The sequence below is a fragment of the Polyodon spathula genome, chromosome 20, assembly GCF_017654505.1.
Source record: "Polyodon spathula isolate WHYD16114869_AA chromosome 20, ASM1765450v1, whole genome shotgun sequence".
Taxonomy (NCBI): Eukaryota; Metazoa; Chordata; class Actinopteri; order Acipenseriformes; family Polyodontidae; genus Polyodon; species Polyodon spathula.
This window is the reverse complement of record NC_054553.1, coordinates 17,185,801-17,207,019: the sequence shown is the minus strand read 5'-3', so window position 1 is coordinate 17,207,019 and position 21,219 is coordinate 17,185,801. Positions and strand designations below refer to the sequence as shown.

Sequence of the window (21,219 nt, the reverse complement as noted above, 5' to 3'; positions counted from 1 at the left end):
CCCTCCAGGCAGCTAGCTAAAGGCTGTATTCTGGTCACATAGAGGGTTATACAGTATTGTTCATGGCAACATCCAGTGTATTCCTGAAGGATCTGATCTCTGCTTCAACAGCTCTTCAACAAAATAAAAGATTGAAACACAAAAACAGCACACCAAAACAGTAAAGTAATACAAAAATGACTACAAAAGATTTAGAAATGAGTAGTTTTTTGAGATTTACGATTATACTGTATTTACAGTATAATCATATCTCGAAAAACTACTCGCTTCTAAATCTTTTGTAGTAATTTTTGTATTACTTTAGTATAAATACATGTTAATTTGGATTCAAGTGTTGTTTTTTTCTGACTTTATGTGAACGAAAAAACACACATTTGCCTGTTTTCCCATTGGAAATAGTGACATTTTGAAATATCACTGTTCTGGTCACAAAAGCAAAGTTTGTGGGGAATAATAGCCATTTTCTATACTTTTGAGGCATAAGCAATTAGGAAATAACACTTACTACCCAGGAACAAAAATTATGTTACGTAGTGTATTCAATACTTGCTGGATGCCACAACTCTACCGAGACACCTTCAGTTTGTCACCATAGTGAGTCTTTGAAGAACTAAGAGCAAAGTATTGTGATTACCACTTGTCGCTAGACCCCATGGTAGATTTTTATGTGCAGTTTCAGCACTCTGGAGACTGTTGGTACATATGCCATCGATCTGGAGACAGTGCTCAGAGTAATTGAAGACAAAGTGTATGATGGACAACCTCTACCAAACTGAGATTACAAACTGACACAACATTTTCTGCTTGGTTTAATAGATCAGTCAATCAATTTTTATTTTATATATCACCTTTTGTAGTGGACCACCATCACAAAGCACTTTTCAAGATTCAGTAACAAGAAGAAAATCCATAATATATTAAATACAGAGAATAATATGTGAAATAGTACATTTAATATGGTGAAAAGTGCATAAGATGAGGAGGTATGCCAACACCTGCTTTCCATGAAGCCTAGACACGTTTCGTGAAATCCAAGCTGAGTTTCGTCATATTGCTCAGGAGGCACGAGTGGCCAAGGGTTACAAAGTGGAAAATCACCCACAGAAAATTGTAACACTAGCAGACATTGCCTCCTCAAGGCATAAATGAAGCAGATAAAACCACAGCTCAGATGAATGAACTGATGGTACACACCATCGCAGTCAACCAGCAGAAGCAAGTCCAAACATGATGAACAGTTAGATGTCTTCTCTGCAGCCCTTGGGAAGGGACAGGAGATCAACTGTTAACCATGTGAATCTTGTGTGCTGGAGAGGCCATATTAAGTGCCACTGCCAGATGGAAGCACAGGGCATGCAGAGCAAAAGGCCCGAGGAAGACCAGCCTTTAAACTGATACACCCTGTGTCCAGGTAGCAGGAGGCAGAGGAGAGCACAAACCCAAACTCCAGTGAAAAAGGTCACCTCTCAACCGATAAATGCTGAAAAAGAGGATCCAGACAGCATTATTGGACCATCAAATGAGGACACAGTCAAGATCAATGGGATGACCTGTACTAGTCTGATTGACTCTGGATTGCAAATTGCATCCATCACAGATACATTCTGGAGGGACCACCTGGAGCTGAGACATAGAAAGCTGATATCAAGCCCAATACGGACCACTGGGGCAGGGGGCCAGGAGGTCCACCACGTAGGAATAATCCATTTAAAGCTTGAATTCCTTGGTCTCCAGTACAATAATGTGCCAGCTTTTGTAGTTCCCACGACTGCATTTCGCAGAAGGGTGCCAGCTTTGATTGGAACAAATGTGATCAGGGCAGGAAAAGATGATCTGAAGGCTCTCAAAGGAGCATGTGTTATTAGAGAACTGGAGCATCACTCCCCGCCTGGCATGCAGTACTCATTGGGGTTGGCCCACCTTCAGTATACAGGAACCATACTCCAGCAGTCATAGCACCTGGTAAGACCAAAGCCATACTTGTGGCTGTTCATAAACATCAGAAGGGGACACCCGTCACGGCTCCGGTGGAACCGGCCACCGCTATCTCCTTAGCACATGGAGCTGAAGTCACCTGCACCTTGGTGGATGTTGTGGGATGAAAAATCTCTGTCTGTGTCAGTAACATCTCCTCCCATCCCATAGTGATAAAGAGAAATACAAGGTTGGCTTGACTGCTGGCAGTGGTGCATGCCCAGGTACGAGGTGGATCTCCGACAGGGGAATCCCATGAGGCTTCACCTCACCAGTGCTGCGGCAGAAGGACATCTAGAACAATTGCAGGAACAGTTGAAGTAGTTTAATGACATTTTCTCCAGTGGGCCTGATGACCCTGGGCACTACCAGAGAATTCCACTTGCTCAGTACCAAGAAGTGCGGAAAAGCATCCAGGATATGGAGAAATCGGGCGTCGTATGGCCCAGTCAAAGCACGTATGCTTCGCCCGTGGTTATTGCTTGGAAGAAAGATGGGTCAATGCAGATTTGCGTTGACTATAGGCAGCTCAACTCGACTTGCAACATTAGGATACTGGCAGGTGGAAATTGAGGGGAAAGACGAGCCAAAGCCTGCATTTACTACACCTATGGGATTATATGAATACGATAGAATGCCGTTTGGACTCCTAAATGCCTTAGCCACATTCCAGCACCTTATGATGTGTTGCTTGGGTGATCAAAGCTTTCAAGCAGTTCTGCTATATTTAGATTACATCATTTATATTTTCTGCCACATTTGAAAGAACACCTAGAAAGGTTGATAATGTTTTTTTTTTCTCGAATCAGTCAGCATGGCTTCAGGCTGAAACAGGAAAATGGCCCCTGCTCAGAAGTGAAGTAAACTCCCTTGGGCATGTAATTTCTGTTATGGTATATTAATGGACCCTGAGAAAATAACCAAGGTGCAGCATTGGACAACCCCCATTAATAGAGCGGAGATGCTGTCTTTCCTAGGGTTCACAGGATATTACCACAGGTTTGTGGAGAACTATGCCAAAATTGCAGGTCCACTTTACAGACTCACCTCTGGAGGAAAACAGAGGAAATGAAAGAGAGTCCCAACTAACACATTCAGGTGGACTCCGGAATGTGAAAGGGCTTTCCAGTCATTGAAAGGGAGACTCACTACAGCACCAGTCTTTGGATATGCAGACTGTGCACAGCCTTTCATCCTACGTACCTATGCATCCTTGAAAAGACTGGGGGCAGTTTTCAAGTCCAAGGGGGGAGGGTGAGAGGTGATAGCATAGAACTGGGCAGACACATGAGAGAAAAGTGTAAGGTACTGCACGCAGGAAATAAAAATGTACATTATATATATCATATGGGAGATATTGAAATTGGAGAAGGAATCTATGAAAAAGACCTAGGAGTTTTTGTTGACTCAGAAATGTCTTCATCTAGACAATGTGGGGAAGCTATAAAAAAGGCTAACAAGATGCTCGGATACATTGTGAAAAGTGTTGAATTTAAATCAAGGGAAGTAATGTTAAAACTGTACAATGCACTAGTAAGACCTCATCTTGAATATTGTGTGCAGTTCTGGTCACCTCGCTATAAAAAAGATATTGCTGCTCTAGAAAGAGTGCAAAGAAGAGCGACCAGAATTATTCCGTGCCTAAAAGGTATGTCATATGCAGACAGGCTAAAAGAATTGAATCTGTTCAGTCTTGAACAAAGAAGACTACATGGCGACCTAATTCAAGCATTCAAAATTCTAAAAGGTATTGACAGTGTCGACCCAAGGGACTTTTTCAGCCTGAAAAAAGAAACAAGGACCAGGGGTCACAAATGGAGTTTAGAAAAAGGGGCATTCAGAACAGAAAATAGGAGACACTTTTTTACACAGAGAATTGTGAGGGTCTGGAATCAACTCCCCAGTAATGTTGTTGAAGCTGACACCCTGGGATCCTTCAAGAAGCTGCTTGATGAGATTTTGGGATCAATAAGCTACTAACAACCAAACGAGCAAGATGGGCCGAATGGCCTCCTCTCGTTTGTAAACTTTCTTATGTTCTTATGTTCTTATATGCCAGCTGTGGCTTATAAGCAGAAAAACGCTACCCTGCCCACAAACTGGAATTCCTGGCACTAAAGCTGGCAGTGACTGATAAGTTTCATGACTATCTGTATGGCCACCAGTTTGCTGTTTTCATCGATTAGCAACCCATTAACGTATGTGATGTAAGCAGCTAAGCTGGACACTACGTGAAAGAGGTGGGTTTTTTCAGCTAGGACCTTGCCACTTCATTATAAAGTATAAGCCAGGAAGAACTAATGCCTGTGCAGATGGGTTGTCAAGAATGCCCCAAACTGACAGTACAAGAAGCGAAAGCCCAAAGCAGCATCCCCATGAACTAAGTAAGGACACAGTATGTGAAGTAGGCCTGAACCCTCAATCCATGGCCCAGGTAGGTGAACCACAAGGAAGGGAAAACCTGCCAGGTGTGGCAGGGACACAGTCTTCAAGGTTTATCTGAGAGATGAGGATCCTATGATTGAAAAAGTAATTTGGTATTTAAAGGGATAACGAAGACCCAACGGGCTAATGAGATGAAAAGAAATCGGAGAAGACCAGGTGCTTTTGAATTAATAGGACTATCTAAGGTTGGAGTGAGAGCTGCTGTACAGGGAGAAAGGGACATGTGGAGAAGAGACATGACAACTGGTCCTCCCAGAGACACTTAGACAGACGGCAATGGGAATACTTCAACAGCCTCTGCCATTTTGCTGCTGTCCAAACCCCTGACCTGGTCCGAGCACAGTTTTACTGGCCAAAGATGAGTTCAGCTGTAAAAGCTTTCTGTGAAAGCTGTGAGATGTGGTTTGCGGAAGACACGCTTGGAAAGTTCACCAGCGCACCGCTGGCAAACACCAAAACAAGTGAGCCTTGCATGGACTTCCTTTGCCTGGAACCACCTAGAGGTGGAATAGAGAATATCTTGATAATTACAGACCACTATACAAGATATGCTCAGGCATTCCCAACCAAGGGCCAGCAAGCAACAACAATAGCAAAGGTCTTATGATGGAACTTCATTTGCCCTTTATGGATTCCCAAAACATCTTCACTCCTACCAAGAAGGAATTTCGAAAGTGCTCTGATTGGTCAACTTTGTAAAATGTTCGGGATCACCTGCAGTGGATTTAATTAATAGTTTGCCACTGATCAACACAAAGGCCATAATGTCAAAGTGAAAAATAAAATTTACAAATTGTTCTAAATTAATTACAAATATAAAACAAAAAATAATTGATTGCATAAGTATTCACCCCCTTTGCTATGACACACCTAAATAAGCTCTGGTGCAACAAATTGTCTTTAGAAGTCACATAATTAGTTTAACGGAGTCCACCTGTGTGCAATTAAGGTGTTTCACATGATTTCAGGTTAGATGCACCTGTCTCTGGGAGGTCCCACAGTTGGTTAGTACATTTCCTAACAAAAACTATATCATGAAGATGAAGGAACATTCAAAGCAAATCTGGAAGGTTCTTTAAAAGCACCAATCAGGGGTAGAATATAAGAACATTTCCGAGGCATTGAATATCCCCCGGAGCACAGTAAAGTCCGTTATTAAGAAACGGAAAGAATATGGCACAACTGTGAATCTGCCCAGAACAGGCCGTCCTCAAAAACTGAGTATCCGAGTGAGAAGGGCACTAGTCAGGGAGCCCACCAAGAGGCCTATGGCAACTCTAAGGGAGTTACAGTCTTCCACGGCTGAGCTGGGAGACACTATGCATATGGCAACAATATCCTGGGTGCTTCACAAAACTGGCCTTTATGGGAGAGTGGCAAAAAGAAAGCCGTTGTTGAAAAAATTCACATCAAGTCTCGCTGGAGTTTGCCAGAAGGCATGTGGGAGACTGAGACCAAGTGGAACAAGATTCTCTCGTCTGATGAGACCGCACATCATCCTGAAAACACCATCCCTACCGTGAAGCATGGTGGTGGCAGCATCATGCTATGAGGATGCTTCTCTGTGTCAGGGCCTGGAAAGCTCGTGAAGATAGGGGGCAAAATGGATACAGCAAAGTAAAGATAAATCCTGGAGGAAAGCCTGCTGAAGTCTGCAAGAGACCTGGGACTTGGGAGAAGATTCATCTTCCAGCAGGACAATGACCCCAAACATACAGCCCAAGCCACACTGAGAAAAAAAGAGTTGAAAATTACTGTTCACCAAAGGTCCCAATCCAACTTGACGGAGCTTGAGCAATTTTGCAAAGAAGAATGGGCAAAAATTGCAGTGTCCAGATGTGTAAAGCTGGTAGAGACTTATCCAAATAGACTCATGGCTCTAATTGCTGCCAAAGGTGCCTCTACCAAATATTGACTCAAGGGGGTGAATACTTATGGAATCAATTATTTTCTGTTTTGTATTTGTAATTAATTTAGAACAATTTGTAGATTTTATTTTTCACTTTGACATGGCCTTTTTTGTGTTGATCAGTGGCAAAAACTCCTAATTAAATCCATTTTGATTCCATGTTGTAACACAATAAAATGTGGAAAAGTCCAAGGCGGTGAATACTTTTGAGATCCACTGTACAAACCACTAACCGAGATCGTGCAACAGTCTCTTGACACAGGGGTTGTATTGACAGACTGGACAATTGAAAATGTAATGCTGATCCACAAAAAGGGAAACAAAACTGAACCAGGTAACTACAGACCAATAAGCCTGCCTTCTATTATATGCAAACTTATGGAAACTATAAGATCCAAAATGGAAAATTACATATATGGTAATTTCCTTTCCTGAAACCATGCTGACTGTATGGAGACAGCATGGTTTTAAGAAAGGGAGATGGTGTCTAACTAACCTGCTTCATTTTCTTTTGAGGATGCAACATCGACAATGGATAATTGCAACGCATATCACAGTGTTTATTTAGATTTTCAGAAAGCTTTTGACAGTCCTGCATAAAATATTAATTTTCAAACTGAATGCAGTAGGGATTCAAGGAAATGCATGCACATGGATTAGGGAGTGGTTAACATGTAGAAAACAGAAAGTACTGATTAGAGGAGAAACCTCAGAATGGAGCGAGGTAATCAGTGGTGTACCACAGGGATCAGTATTAGGTCCTCTACTATTCCTAATCTACACTAATGACTTAGATTCTGGTATAGTAAGCAAACTTGGTAAATTTGCAGACAGAAAAATAGGAGGAGTGGCAAACACTTTTGCAGCAGCAAAGGTCATTCAAAATGATCTAGACAAGATTCAGAACTGGGCAGACACATGACAAATTTAATAGAGAAAAGTGTAAGGTACTGCACGCAGGCAATAAAATATGCATTATAAATATCATATGGGAAATACTGAAATTGAAGGAGGAATCTATGAAAAACACCTAGGAGTTTATATTGACTAAGAAATGTGTTCATCAGGACAATGTGGGGAAGCTATAAAAAAAAAAGCCAACAAGATGCTCGGGTATATTGTGAGAAGTGTTGAATTTAAATCAAGGGAAGTAATGTTAAAACTTTACAACACAGTAAGACCTAATAGGACCTCATCTCGAATATTGTTTCATTTCTGGTCACCTCGCTACAAAAAGGATATTGCTGCTCTAGAAAGAGTGCAAAGAGCAACCAGAATTATTCCGGGTGTAAAAGGCATGACATATGCAAACCAGCTAAAAGAATTGAATCTGTTCAGTCTTGATCAAAGAAGACCTATGCGGCAATCTGATTTAAGCATTCAGAATTCTAAAAGATATTGACAATGTCGACCCAAGGGACTTTTTTGACCTGAAAAAAGAAACTAGGACCAGTGGTCACAAATGGTAGACAAAGGGGCATTCAGAACAGAAAATACGAGGCACTTTTTTTTTTTTACACAGAGAATTGTGAGGGTCAGGAACCAACTCCCCAGTAATGTTGTTGAAGCTGACACCCTGGGATCCTTCAAGAAGCTGCTTGATGAGATTCTAGGATCAATAAGCTACTAACAACCAAACCAGCAAGATGGGCCGATTTGGCCTCTCGTTTATAAGCTTTCTTATGTTCTTAATGTTCAGACGGCATCCCTGGCTTCCAATAGATGTTTAACAGACCAGAAATCATCAAGCAACAAAGATTATGATCACTATGTGGAAGTGTTAAGGAGGGAACTAGCACAGGCCTACAACAAGGCTTCCCAAGCTTTGTTTTGATTCATTTTATTGTTCAGGTTTGGGAATGTATGTAAATCGAGTGAAATAGACTTTATGAAGCTGTGACTGAGCCAATAAACCGAGAGATTCGTAAATTTCCTTTTGATGCCTTAGAATCTTCATGCTTCTACAAAGTCTCCGACACCTTAAGCAGATAACGCATAGTACTACAAGAAACAGCACGTAAATCATGATGTTCTGTTGTCGTTGGAGTCTATATATCTATATATATATATATATATATATATATATATATATATATATATATATATATATATATATATATATATATATATATAGCTCTGGAAAAAATTAAGAGACCACTGCTAAATTATCGGTTTCTCTGGTTTTACTATTTATAGGTATGTGTTTGGGTAAAATGAACATTTTTGTTTCATTGTATAAACTACTGACAACATTCCTCCCAAATTCCAAATAAAAATATTGTCATTTAGAGCATATATTTGCAGAAAATGACAACTGGTCAAAATAACAAAAAAGATGCAATGTTGTCAGACCTCGAATAATGCAAAGAAAATAAGTTCATATTCATTTCTCAACAACACAATACTAATGTTTTAACTTAGGAAGAGTTCAGAAATCAATATTTGGTGGAATAACCCTGATTCCCTTTCAATTCGAAAATAACCGTTAACGTATGGGACATTGCCGTCAGGTACTAGGGATTGGCTGAGCTTTATAGCAAAGCTGCCGATAGGCCTCTGCGCGAGCTGTCGTGTAAGCCCGCCCCCCTGGGAGCTTACTATACACAGCGCGCAGAGACTCTCTTCCTCTTTTGTCTTTAGCATTGGTAGCGGTAGGTACTAGAGCCCGTGACTGTCTGTACTCACAAAGCTTAGGCTTGAGAAGCTGGTTTTGGCCCCTTCTCTGAGTTTATTTCAGTTACGTTTATTATTAGTTACTGGATTTTATAACTGTGTTATACATTTTTTTATATATATTACTTTATATATCCTCGCGCTTTGCTTCGGCGTCGCGTTTTTGTGTAACCTCGTGGTCTCCGTCTTCTCCTGTTATTATAATTATTTATAATTATTAAATATTATTATATACGGTGTGTTTTTCGGTTGTATATATTATTTTTCAGATATATATACATTGTTTAGGACGCGCGTTGTTGACCTTGGCCACGCGCATATTGCAGCCTCGGTCTGCTTTGCAGCTCGCTATTATCTTCCACTGCTGTGTGTTCCCCACAGCGTGGTAGCTGCACGGTTTGCCCTACAGCCCTTCTACAGTACACCAAGCACTTGCTGCAGCGTTCCAGAATAATAAAAAAAATAAATAAAAAATCCCTTTCACCAAAAGAAGACGACCACCAAGCATGTTTTCCCCAGCACCAAGGTAGGTATATAAACACCATATAGACACCGTACCAGAACTAGCGTCTCCGCTCTTTGGGTCAGCTGACACTTGGGCGTCTTGTGCTAGCGTCTCCACGCTCGGTACTCGCTCTGTGGGGTGTCAGCGCTTCCGCGCTTGGTGTAGTGATTTGCGCTTGGGGCTCGGTGCTCAACGTCGATGCTCGACGCATGCACTTCGACGCTCGGTCTGCCGATGCTCGGTGCTCGCGCTTCGACGCCACATACTCGACGCTTGATGCTCGGCTCTTCAACGCCACGTACTCGACGCTTGGCGCATCGACGCTACGCTCTTGATGCTCGGCGCTATACACTCGACGGTAAAATGCTCACCGCATCGGCGTTCCCAGCTCGTTGCTCGACGTTTTCGATCGAAGCTCGGTCGATGTTCACTGTGCCGTGTTCGCCCAAAATGTCGAGCTTTCACCGCTGCACGTCCTGTCAGGCAAAGCTGCCTACCAGTGACCCACATGACGAGTGCGTGGGATGCCTCGGGCCGGAGCATACCGCATCTGCGCTGGCGGATAGGGCTTTTTGCCAGTCTTGCAAGAAGTCAGTGGGTGGGCACTCCCCTTCATCTGACTCTTCCCACACCATCTCAGCCCCGCCATCATCCACGGCGACGCCGCCAGGGTGACTGCAGCTCTCCACGAGCCCAGCCTCCCAGATTACAGCTGGTCAGAGGTCCCCCACTGAACGCGCTCGGGCTAGCAGCTCCTCCCCTTCTAGGACACGCCCTCGTCGGGAGTCTAGATTGCGCTCTAGATCACCGCGGCGTAGGGGACGCTCTTGTTCCCCTCGGCAAGACAGGCGACACAGGGATAGATCCGAGGTGGCGGAGCTGACCTCTAAAATGATTTAGATTCTGGTATAGTAAGCAAACCTGTTAAATTTGCAGACAACACAAAAGTAGGAGGAGTGGCAAACACTGTTGTAGCAGCAAAGGTCATTCAAAATGATCTAGACAAGATTCAGAACTGGGCAGATACATGGCAAATGACATCTAATAAAGAAAAGTGTAAGGTACTGCACGCAGGAAATAAAAATGTACATTATAAGGGAAGTCATGTTAAAACTGTACAATGCACTAGTAAGACCTCATCTTGAATATTGTGTGTAGTTCTGGTCACCTCGCTATAAAAAAGATATTGCTGCTCTAGAAAGAGTGCAAAGAAGAGCGACCAGAATTATTCCGGGCTTAAAAGGCATAAGAACATAAGAACATAAGAAAGTTTCAAAAACGAGAGGAGGCCATTCGGCCCATCTTGCTCGTTTGGTTGTTAGTAGCTTATTGATCCCAAAATCTCATCAAGCAGAAGGATCCCAGGGTGTCAGCTTCAACAACATTACTGGGGAGTTGATTCCAGACCCTCACAATTCTCTGTGTAAAAAAGTGTCTCCTATTTTCTGTTCTGAATGCCCCTTTTTCTAAACTCCATTTGTCCTTGTCCTTGTTTCTTTTTTCAGGCTGAAAAAGTCCCTTGGGTCGACACTGTCAATACCTTTTAGAATTTTGAATGCTTGAATTAGGTCGCCCCGTAGTCTTCTTTGTTCAAGACTGAACAGATTCAATTATTTTAGCCTGTCTGCATATGACATGCCTTTTAAGCCCGGAATAATTCTGGTCGCTCTTCTTTGCACTCTTTCTAGAGCAGCAATATCTTTTTTATAGCGAGGTGACCAGAACTGCACACAATATTCAAGATGAGGTCTTACTAGTGCATTGTACAGTTTTAACATTACTTCCCTTGATTTAAATTCAACACTTTTCACAATGTATCCGAGCATCTTGTTAGCCTTTTTTATAGCTTCCCCACATTGTCTAGATGAAGACATTTCTGAGTCAACAAAAACTCCTAGATCTTTTTCATAGATTCCTTCTCCAATTTCAGTATCTCCCATATGATATTTATAATGTACATTTTTATTTCCTGCGTGCAGTACCTTACACTTTTCTCTTTTAAATGTCATTTGCCATGTGTCTGCCCAGTTCTGAATCTTGTCTAGATCATTTTGAATGACCTTTGCTGCTGCAACAGTGTTTGCCACTCCTCCTACTTTTGTGTCGTCTGCAAATTTAACAAGTTTGCTTACTATACCAGAATCTAAATCATTAATGTAGATTAGGAATAGCAGAGGACCTAATACTGATCCCTGTGGTACACCGCTGGTTACCACACTCCATTCTGAGGTTTTTCCTCTAATCAGTACTTTTCTGTTTTCTACATGTTAACCACTCCCTAATCCATGTACATGTGTTTCCTTGAATCCCAACTGCGTTCAGTTTGAGAATTAATCTTTTGTGCGGGACTTTGTCAAAAGCTTTCTGGAAATCTAAATAAACCATGTCATATGCTTTGCAATTATCCATTATGGATGTTGCATCCTCAAAAAAATCAAGCAAGTTAGTTAGGCACGATCTCCCTTTCCTAAAACCATGTTGACTGTCTCCCAGGACCCTGTTACCATATAGGTAATTTTCCATTTTGGCTCTTATTATAGTTTCCATAAGTTTGCATATAATAGAAGTCAGGCTTACTGGTCTGTAGTTACCTGGTTCAGTTTTGTTTCCCTTTTTGACCATACAGTGCGTATTACGTTTGCAATTTTCCAGTCTGTCGGTACCACCCCTGTGTCAAGAGACTGCTGCATGATCTTGGTTAGCGGTTTGTAAATTTACTTCTTTCATTTCTTTGAGTACTACTGGGAATTCATCCGGCCCAGGGGATTTGTTTATTTTAAGAGCTCCTAGTCCCTTTAACACTTCTGCCTCAGTTAAGCTAAAGTTATTTAAAACTGGATAGGAACTGGATGACATGTGGGGCATGTTGTCAGTATCTTCCTTTGTAAAAACTTGTGAAAAGTAATCATTTAACATATTTGCTATTTTTTTTTCTTCCTCTACGATTTTGCCATTTGTATCTCTTAAACATTTAACCTCCTCTTTGAATGTTCTCTTGCTGTTGTAATATTGGAAAAACATTTTGGAATTGGTTTTAGCTCCCTTAGCAATGTTCATTTCTATTTCTCTCTTGGCCTTTCTAACTTCCTTTTTGACTTGCATTTGCAGTTCTATGTACTCTTTCTGTGTACTTTCTTTTTGGTCCTTTTTTAATGCTCTGTAAAGTGCCTTTTTTCGCTGAATATTTTTTTTAATTGATCTATTAAAACCATTTTGGCAATTTAGTTTTACATTTAGATTTGTCTACTTTAGGGATATAATTGTTTTGCGCCTCTAGTACTACGTTTTTGAAGAACAACCATCCTTCTTCTGTGGGTGTTTTCTCTATTTTACTCCAATCTACTTCTGTTAGTCTCTGTTTCATGCCTTCATAGTTTGCTTTTCTAAAATTGTAAACCTTAGCTTTAGTCATTACTTTTGGGGATTTAAAAAACACTTCAAATGAGACCATGTTGTGGTCTGAGTTTGCCAGTGGTTCTCTGACCTCTGTTTTAGTTATTCTATCTTCGTTATTTGAAAAGACTAAATCAAGGCATGCCTCCCCTCTAGTGGGTGCCTTCACAAATTGTGTTAGGAAGCAGTCATTTGTCATTTCCACCATTTCAATTTCATCCTTCGCGCTACCCACCGGGTTTTCCCATTTTATATGGGGGAAGTTGAAATCCCCCATTAGTATGGCTTCTCCTTTGCTACACACATTTCTAATGTCATTGTATAACAGATTATTGTGCTCACCGTCTGAATCTGGCGGTCTATAGCATGCTCCTATTATTATGCCTTTTGAATTTTTGTCTGTTATTCTGACCCATATTGATTCGGTTTTATTTTCTTTGTCCAGGTTTAACACCTGGGCTTCAAGACTGTTTCTTATGTATAGCGCTACCCCTCCTCCTCGTCTGTCCTGCCTGTCTTTCCTATACAGTGTATACCCACAAATATTATATTCGTCCCCATCACTCTCAGATAACCACGTTTCTGTAACACCTATCACATCATAGTTACCTGTTAGTGCAGTAGCTTCAAGTTCTAGAATTTTGTTTCTGATACTTCTAGCATTTAGATAAATACATTTAATGGTTGTCTTACCTGAGTTGTTGTTCTTGTTTTGATGCGGTCTCCCTTCTGTTTTTTTGTTGATTCTCCCCCCTTCCTTTCTAGTTTAAATGCTTCCGAACCTGCTCGAGGATCTTTTCTCCAAGTAGACTAGTTCCCTTGTTATTTAAATGCAGTCCATCCCGTCTATACAGATAGTCCTCGTTGTAGAAAGTGGTCCAATGATCAAGATAGGTGAAGCCTTCCCGTGTGCACCACGTCTTCAGCCATTCGTTTTGATTAATTATTTCCAGCTGTCCATATGGTCCTTTGCAAGGTGCGGGTAGTATACCAGAAAATACCACAGTTTTGGTTTTCTCTTTTAATTTCCTTCCTAGCTCTCTGAATTTGTTTTGCAGGGATTTTGGTCTGTCTCTTCCAATGTTGTTTGTACCGATGTGGACGACTACTACCGGGTCGTCTCCTGTTCGTTCTAGGAGCCTGTCCACGTTCTCAGTGATGTGCTTGACCGAGGCTCCCGGAAGGCAGCACACTGTTGTAGTAAGGGGGTCCAAACTGCGAAAATTGAACTTGCTGTGTTTCTCAATATGGAGTCCCCAACAATCATGACCTCCCTTCTTTTTGCTGTCTGGTCACCACTGTCAATGGGGTCCTGGATGTTGTTCCTTTCATTCTCTTGTTGTTGGTTCTGCTCATCAAAATTCTGAAGTGACTCAAATCTGTTGGTTGTTTTGATTTCTGGTGGTTGTGTTTGACGAAGTTTCTTTTTTTCCCTGCTTCTGCCTACCTGAACCCAGCTGTTCTGACCTTCTATCTCCCTGGTGGCTTTCAGTCTATTAGGGGTGATGCAGACTTCCATGAATTGTGGGTGTGCCAGTTCCTCAAGATCCTGTTGCTGTCTTCTTCCAGCTCCATTTCTAGCATACTTACTAGTTTATGCAAATCCTGGATCGCGCGGCACTTTACGCACACTTGGTTTAGCTCCGCTGGGTTTTCTCGGATTTCCCACATCAAGCAGGTGTCACAGATTACTGGCTTGAAGACCATGTTGGTTTTTTTTTTTTTTTTTTTGAAGTTTAGTTTCTTCTGCAGCCGTCAACCTGCTTTCAAACTGCTTCGAAACTGCTCTGTACTTTTCCACACCTGTACTTCTCCCACTCGCTGTCGCTTCCACTCGCTGTCGCTGGGAAGACTGCCTCGTTTAACTGCGTTGTTCTGCTGTGCTGTTGGCTCCTCCCCTCGCCCGTGTCTCAAAACGGCGCTGAATTTGAATCAGCTGCTCCGAGTTTCAGCTTGTTTGTTATCAGAAAAACCCACGCGGCTGTTGTTTCCCCAATGTCCTCTGTTTTCTGATTAAAGCAATTCAAGATGCAATTTCTCCTTACTGCTTCGAAACTGCTCTGTACTTTTCCACGCCTGTACTTCTCCCACTCGCTGGCTTCAACTCGCTGTCGCTGGGAAGACTGCATGTCATATGCAGACAGGCTAAAAGAATTGAATCTGTTCAGTCTTGAACAAAGAAGACTATGTGGCGACCTAATTCAAGCATTCAAAATTCTAAAAGGTATTGACAGTGTCGACCCAAGGGACTTTTTCAGCCTGAAAAAAGAAACAAGGACCAGGGGTCACAAATGGAGATTAGACAAAGGGGAATTCAGAACAGAAAATAGGAGGAACTTTTTTACACAGAGAATTGTGAGGGTCTGGAATCAACTCTCCAGTAATGTTGTTGAAGCTGACACCCTGGGATCCTTCAAGAAGCTGCTTGATGAGATTCTTGGATCAATAAGCTACTAACAACCAAACGAGCAAGATGGGCCGAATGGCCTCCTCTCGTTTGTAAACTTTCTTATGTTCTTAATGTCCCAATTTATGGAGGTCATGATGGGACAGCAGTCCCTGCTTATGTCCCTGGCTACAGCAGGACCTCGAACCCCAGAGCAGCCCGCCGGGCCCGTCTCCAGCCAACCAATGGCCCCCCCTCAACCTCCATTGGCTAGTTCCCTCCCAATGCAGTCGCAGAAGGACTGGGATATTGACGCTGTCTCCAGAGATGCTTCTGACATCCTGGAAGGGGACAGTGTAGAGGCTGAGGTAGCCTCCCATCACTCAGACCGGGATGTTGATTCTGAGCTGATGGACACTGATGACCCTATGTGGTGTGTGGTTGACAGAGCAACCCACCACTTGGGCATCGATTGGCCCCAGACAGAGCTTCCCCGGTGATCTCTGTTCAAGTCGCCTTCAGCCCAGTCCCATCAATTCAGGATGCTCCCGGCATTCCCGGACTTCAACAAGGAAGTGCAGTCTACCTGGGGGGCTCCGGCCTCTGCTCCTGTGACGTCTCGTAAGGTTTCGGCCTTTACTATGCAGGGGACCAGTGAGGCCGGCCTAGCGTCCTTTCCACCTGTGGATCCTGCGTTCGCCGCATTGGTGAAGACGCCGACACTGTCTGGGCTTACCAAAGACCCAGCGTGTCCTAACAAGCAGTGCAGGACCACAGAAACACACCTTAAAAAAGGGTACTCTGCGGCCACGGAGGCAGTCAGGCTGTCTAATACAGCCAGCCGACTGACGGTGTACCAGGCGGCACTGATAAGGAAATTACCCGAGTGCCCTTCTGTGGCCCTCAGAGGCGAGCTGGGTACTGTCAGCCAGCTGCTGGTAAGGCTGGCCCAGTTAAACACGCGGGCGCAAGGCAGGAGCATTGCTTCCATGGTGGTGGCCAGAAGACAGCTCTGGCTCTCACAGGTGAGAGAGCAGGAGCCTGATAAGGTCACCTTGCTGGACGCTCCAATCACTCCCGGACACACATTTGGTCCGGTAGTGGAAGAGATGCTGCAACGCTCCGCCAAGGCACGGGAGGCGTCGCAGCAAATGGCCAAAATGTGGCCAAGTAAGCAGTTCCAGCCGAAGCGGCCTCAGGAACAACCTTGGCATAAGACACCGCCACAGCAACAGGCGCAACCTCTGGGTAGCAGGACTTCCCTTGCAGGTCCATCAGCACGCAACCAGCCTGGTTTTCCAAGACTGTGGCGCATGGAATGGCGCCCTAGAGGTGGTGGCAAGTCGCATCCTCGTGGCGATAGCCAGGCCCCTCATGAGCGAGCCCAACCAAAGCAGCCCTGAGACATCCAGGCAGCTATTAGCTCACCCCTACACCGTTCCACAGATCCAGTTCTGGCAACAGTGCGCCAACTGGGTGCACAAGACCATCTCCACCGGGTACACCCTTCAGTTCCGGTTAAAGCCTCCCCCCTTCAGGGGGTGGTTGTAACTGCAGTGAAGGACTCGGTTCAGTCCTCAGCTCTGAATGCGGAGATACAGGCACTGCTCAGGAAGCGTGCCATTCAACAATAGACCCTGCTCTGATCGACCAGGGGTTCTATTCCAAGTACTTCCTAGTGCCCAAAAAGGACGGCGGGTTCCGCCCTATTTTAGATCTGCGAGCACTGAACAGATACCTACGGCGGTTCTCGTTCAGGATGCTTATGCACAGGCACATCATCCAGTCAGTCTGATACAGCGACTGGTTTACCACCGTGGACCTGACAGATGTGTACTTTCACATTCCCATCTGCCCGGGTCACAGGAAGTATCTGCGTTTTGCATTCCAGAGCAGGGTGTACGAGTTTTGTGTTTTCCCATTCGATCTGTCTCTAGCTCCTTGAACCTTTTCCAAATCTATGGATACCATTTTAGCTCCTTTGCGGGCTCAAGGTGTCCAACTGCTGAACTATCTGGACAACTGGCTCGTCTGTGCGCAGTCCAAGGAGCAGCTGGCACAGCACACAGTGATGGTTACGAACCATCTTCAGCGGCTGGGTCTGAAGGTCAATTCAGAGAAGAGCCGCCTCGTGCCAAGCCAACAGACCGAGTTCGTGGGGTTGCATCTGGACTCAGTGTCCATGGAAGCGACCCTGTCGACAGAAAGAGTTGCCTCGCTGGAACGGTGTCTCTCCCTGTTCAGGTTGAGAGAAACAATCAGCATGGAGCTGTGTCAGCGCATGCTGGGGCTGATGGCTGCCGTCTCACAAGCCCTTCCCTTGGGCTTATTACACCAGAGACCTCTACAGGCCTGGTTCAATGCCTTCACGTTACATCCGCGGAGAGACAAACATCGCAGGCTGACGGCATCCCGGACCTGCTGGGAAGCACTGCGCTGGTGGAAAGTTCCGGCAAACATCTGCCAGGGCGTTCGCCTGGGTCCCATCTTCCGGAGGGAAGTGGTTACAACTGACGCTTCCAACCAACGGCTCTGGAACCCGAGGAGTGTGGTCAGGAGAACTCAGAGCAGTGGACCTCGCCCTCCGGCACTTCTTGCCAGTGCTTCTGGGCAAGCACGTGTTGGTGCGGTCGGACAACACCACGGTTGTGGCGTATATCAACCGCCAGGGAGGCCTACGGTCCCCCCGCCTTCACCGAATGGTAGCACAGCTGTTGCTATGGGCACAGCCGCGCTTGACCTCTCTGCGCGCGGTTCACTTACCGGGCAGAGTCAATTACGCAGCGGACCTCCTATCCAGAGGAGGCCCTCTTGCAGGAGAATGGCGTCTCCACCCTCAGGTGGTAGAGCGCATCTGGGAATGGTTCGGCAGAGCGCAGGTAGATCTCTTCGCTTCGCGGGAGACCACGCACTGCCCCCTATGGTTCTCGGTGAGGGATCCCGACACCCCCCTAGGAGTCGACGCACTGGATCACGATTGGCCGCCAATCCTCCTACATGCATTTCCACCGACTCCGATGCTCCTCACCCTCTTAGAGAAGGTCAGGGTAGAGCGAGCGACAGTGATTCTGATCGCTCCTCGGTGGCCTCGTAGAGTATGGTTCCCGAGCGTGGTGCAGGTACTGCATGGTCAACCGCATGAGCTTCCCCTGCGAGTAGACCTATTGTCCCAGGCCGAAGGTCGGCTTTGGCACCCGAACCCCAAGCTCATGCAGCTATGGGCTTGGCCCCTGAGCGGGAGTGCCTGTCAGCCTTAGGGCCCTCTACCAGGTCGCAGTATACGTACAAATGGCAGTTGTTGCAAGATTGGTGTCTGGCGGGGGGCCATGACCCAATATCTTGTCCTATGGCAGTAATATTACAGTTTCTGCAGAAACTGTTAGATGAAGGGAAATCTCCCTCTACACTTAAAGTGTGTTTAGCCGCCATATCAGCCTGCCATGTACGCTTTGACGGATTATCACCGGGTTGCCGCTTTTTGGCATCTCAGTTCCTTAAAGGCGCAAGACGCTTGCGACCTCCAAGAGTGACCAACTTACTGTCATGGAGCCTTGACGTGGTGCTAGAAGTCATTACCAAGGCACCATTCGAGCCTCTCCACTCAGTGGATATGAAGCTCATGTCTATGAAAACCACGTTTTTGCTGTCGGTAGTGCCAGCAAAACGCGTCGGTGAATTACGTGCACTGTCAGTGCACCCTTCATGTATCCGCTTTGCAGGAGACGGTTCTAAGGTCTCCATGCGTACAAATCCAGCCTTTCTGCCAAAGGTTATATTCCCGTTCCATATGAACCAGCCGGTCGAGTTGAAGGCGTTCCATCCTCCTCCCTTTTCCTCTCCAGAGGAACAATGGTTACACATGCGGATGCAACCCCGGTTCCCTGAAAGAGAAAATAACCATTAACCCGCGAGGTCGCTCCGGAAGCCTTCTCGGCCCGAAGAGCAAAAGAGGAAGAGAGTGTCTGCGCGCTGCGTATAGTAAGCTCCCAGGGAGTGGGCTTACATGGCAGCTCGCACAGAGGCCTATCGGCAGCTTTGCTGTAAAGCTCAGCCAATCCTTACTACCTGACGGCAATGTCCCATACGTTAATGGTTATTTTCTCTTTCAGGGAACCGGGGTTGCATCCGCAACCTATCATTTTCAATCACAGCTTTCATGCGTCTTGGTATGCGCTCCACCAGTCTTTCACATTGATGTTGGGTGACTTTATGCCACTCCTGGCGCAAAAATTCAAGCAGCTTGGCTTTGTTTGATGGCTTGTGACCATCCGTCTTCCTCTTGATCACATTCCAGAGGTTTTCAATGGGGTCCAGGTCTGGAGATTGGGCTGGCCATGACAGGGTCTTGATCTGGTGGTCCTCCATCCACACCTTGATTGATCTGGCTGTGTGGCATGGAACATTGTCCTGCTGGAAAAACCGATCCTCAGAGTTGGGGAACATTGTCAGAGCAAAAAGAAGCAAGTTTTCTTCCAGGACAACCTTGTACTTGGCTTGATTCATGCCAAAGCTGCCCGATTCCAGCCTTGCTGAAGCACCCCCAGATCATTACCGATCCTCCACCACATTTCACAGTGGGTGCGAGACACTGTGGCTTGTAGGCCTCTCCAGGTCTCCGTCTAACCATTAGACGACGAGGTGTTGGGCAAAGCTGAAAATTGGACTCATCTGGGGGTGCTTCAGCAAGGCTGGAATCGGGCAGATTTGTCTTTGTGAAGGAAGCATGAATCAAGCCAAGTACAAGGTATAAGGTCATGGATGGTCACAAGCCATCAAACAAAGCCAAGCTTCTTGAATTTTTGCACCAGGAGTGGCATAAAGTCACCCAACATCAATGTGAGACTGGTGGAGAGCTTGCCAAGACGCATGAAAGCTGTGCTTGAAAATCAGGGTTATTCGACCAAATATTGATTTCTGAACTCTTCCTAAGTTAAAACATTAGTATTGTGTTGTTTAAAAATGAATATGAACTTATTTTCTTTACATTATTCGAGGTCTGACAAAACTGCATCTTTTTTGTTATTTTGACCAGTTGTCATTTTCTGCAAGTAAATGCTCTAAATGACAATATTTTTATTTGGAATTTGGGAGAAATGTTGTCAGTAGTTTATAGAATAAAACAAAAATGTTCATTTTACCCAAACACATACCTATAAATAGTAAAACCAGAGAAACTGATAATTTTGCAGTGGTCTCTTAATTTTTTCCAGAGCTATATATATATATATATATATATATATATATATATATATATATATATATATATATATATATATATGTATATTATATATATATATATATATATATATATATATATCTATATATAAATATTTGATAAAACAATTGTTAATCAAACTATTTTGTTAATCAAAATATTGCTTTTTGTTAGGCAGTCTTTCTTTGTTTATGATGCCTTTGAATTCATGGTCACTGCGTTGTCTTTCAGCAAGGGATCCTTGGAAGTGACTTCTACAATAAAGTGTGTGGCTACCTGAAGCTGTTAGAAAAAGAGTACTTTGGTCTTGAGTTCAGGAACCATACTGGGAGTTACGTAAGTTATTCTGCAATCATTTTATTCTGTGCAGTACAATATGTATATGCAGTACAGCCTCTGAGACATTGTTGAAATTCAATATTGACCAATGGTATAATAGGCCTTTTTAGAGTGAAACTGCAATTCAGCTCATTTCATGGCATAAAAATAACAGTCCAGATTGAACACTTGTAATAATGTCATGTTTAAAATAGCATGACTGTTAACATGATTTTAATTACAAATCCAGTAGCAGAATAGGGACACAAGAATACATAATTGACATCAAAAATACATAATTTTTTAATTAGTATTTATCAATACAGTCTGATCTTGTCACACCCTAACCCCCAACTACTGGTAAATTTATTTTTTACTGGTAAAGTGTGTTTAATTGCAGA

The 21,219-nt window shown here is 44.1% G+C and overlaps 1 protein-coding gene across 1 annotated transcript in view; it reads left to right on the top strand.

Annotated features, from left to right (window-relative positions):
• The window catches only part of LOC121295274 (FERM domain-containing protein 7-like), a 48,743-nt gene that overhangs the window by 12,885 nt on the left and 14,639 nt on the right, over window positions 1-21,219 (top strand). Inside the window, exon 3 of the mRNA XM_041219728.1 lies at window positions 20,732-20,836. Within this exon, the coding sequence (XP_041075662.1) occupies window positions 20,732-20,836 (105 nt within the window). The remainder of the gene's footprint in view (window positions 1-20,731; window positions 20,837-21,219) is intronic.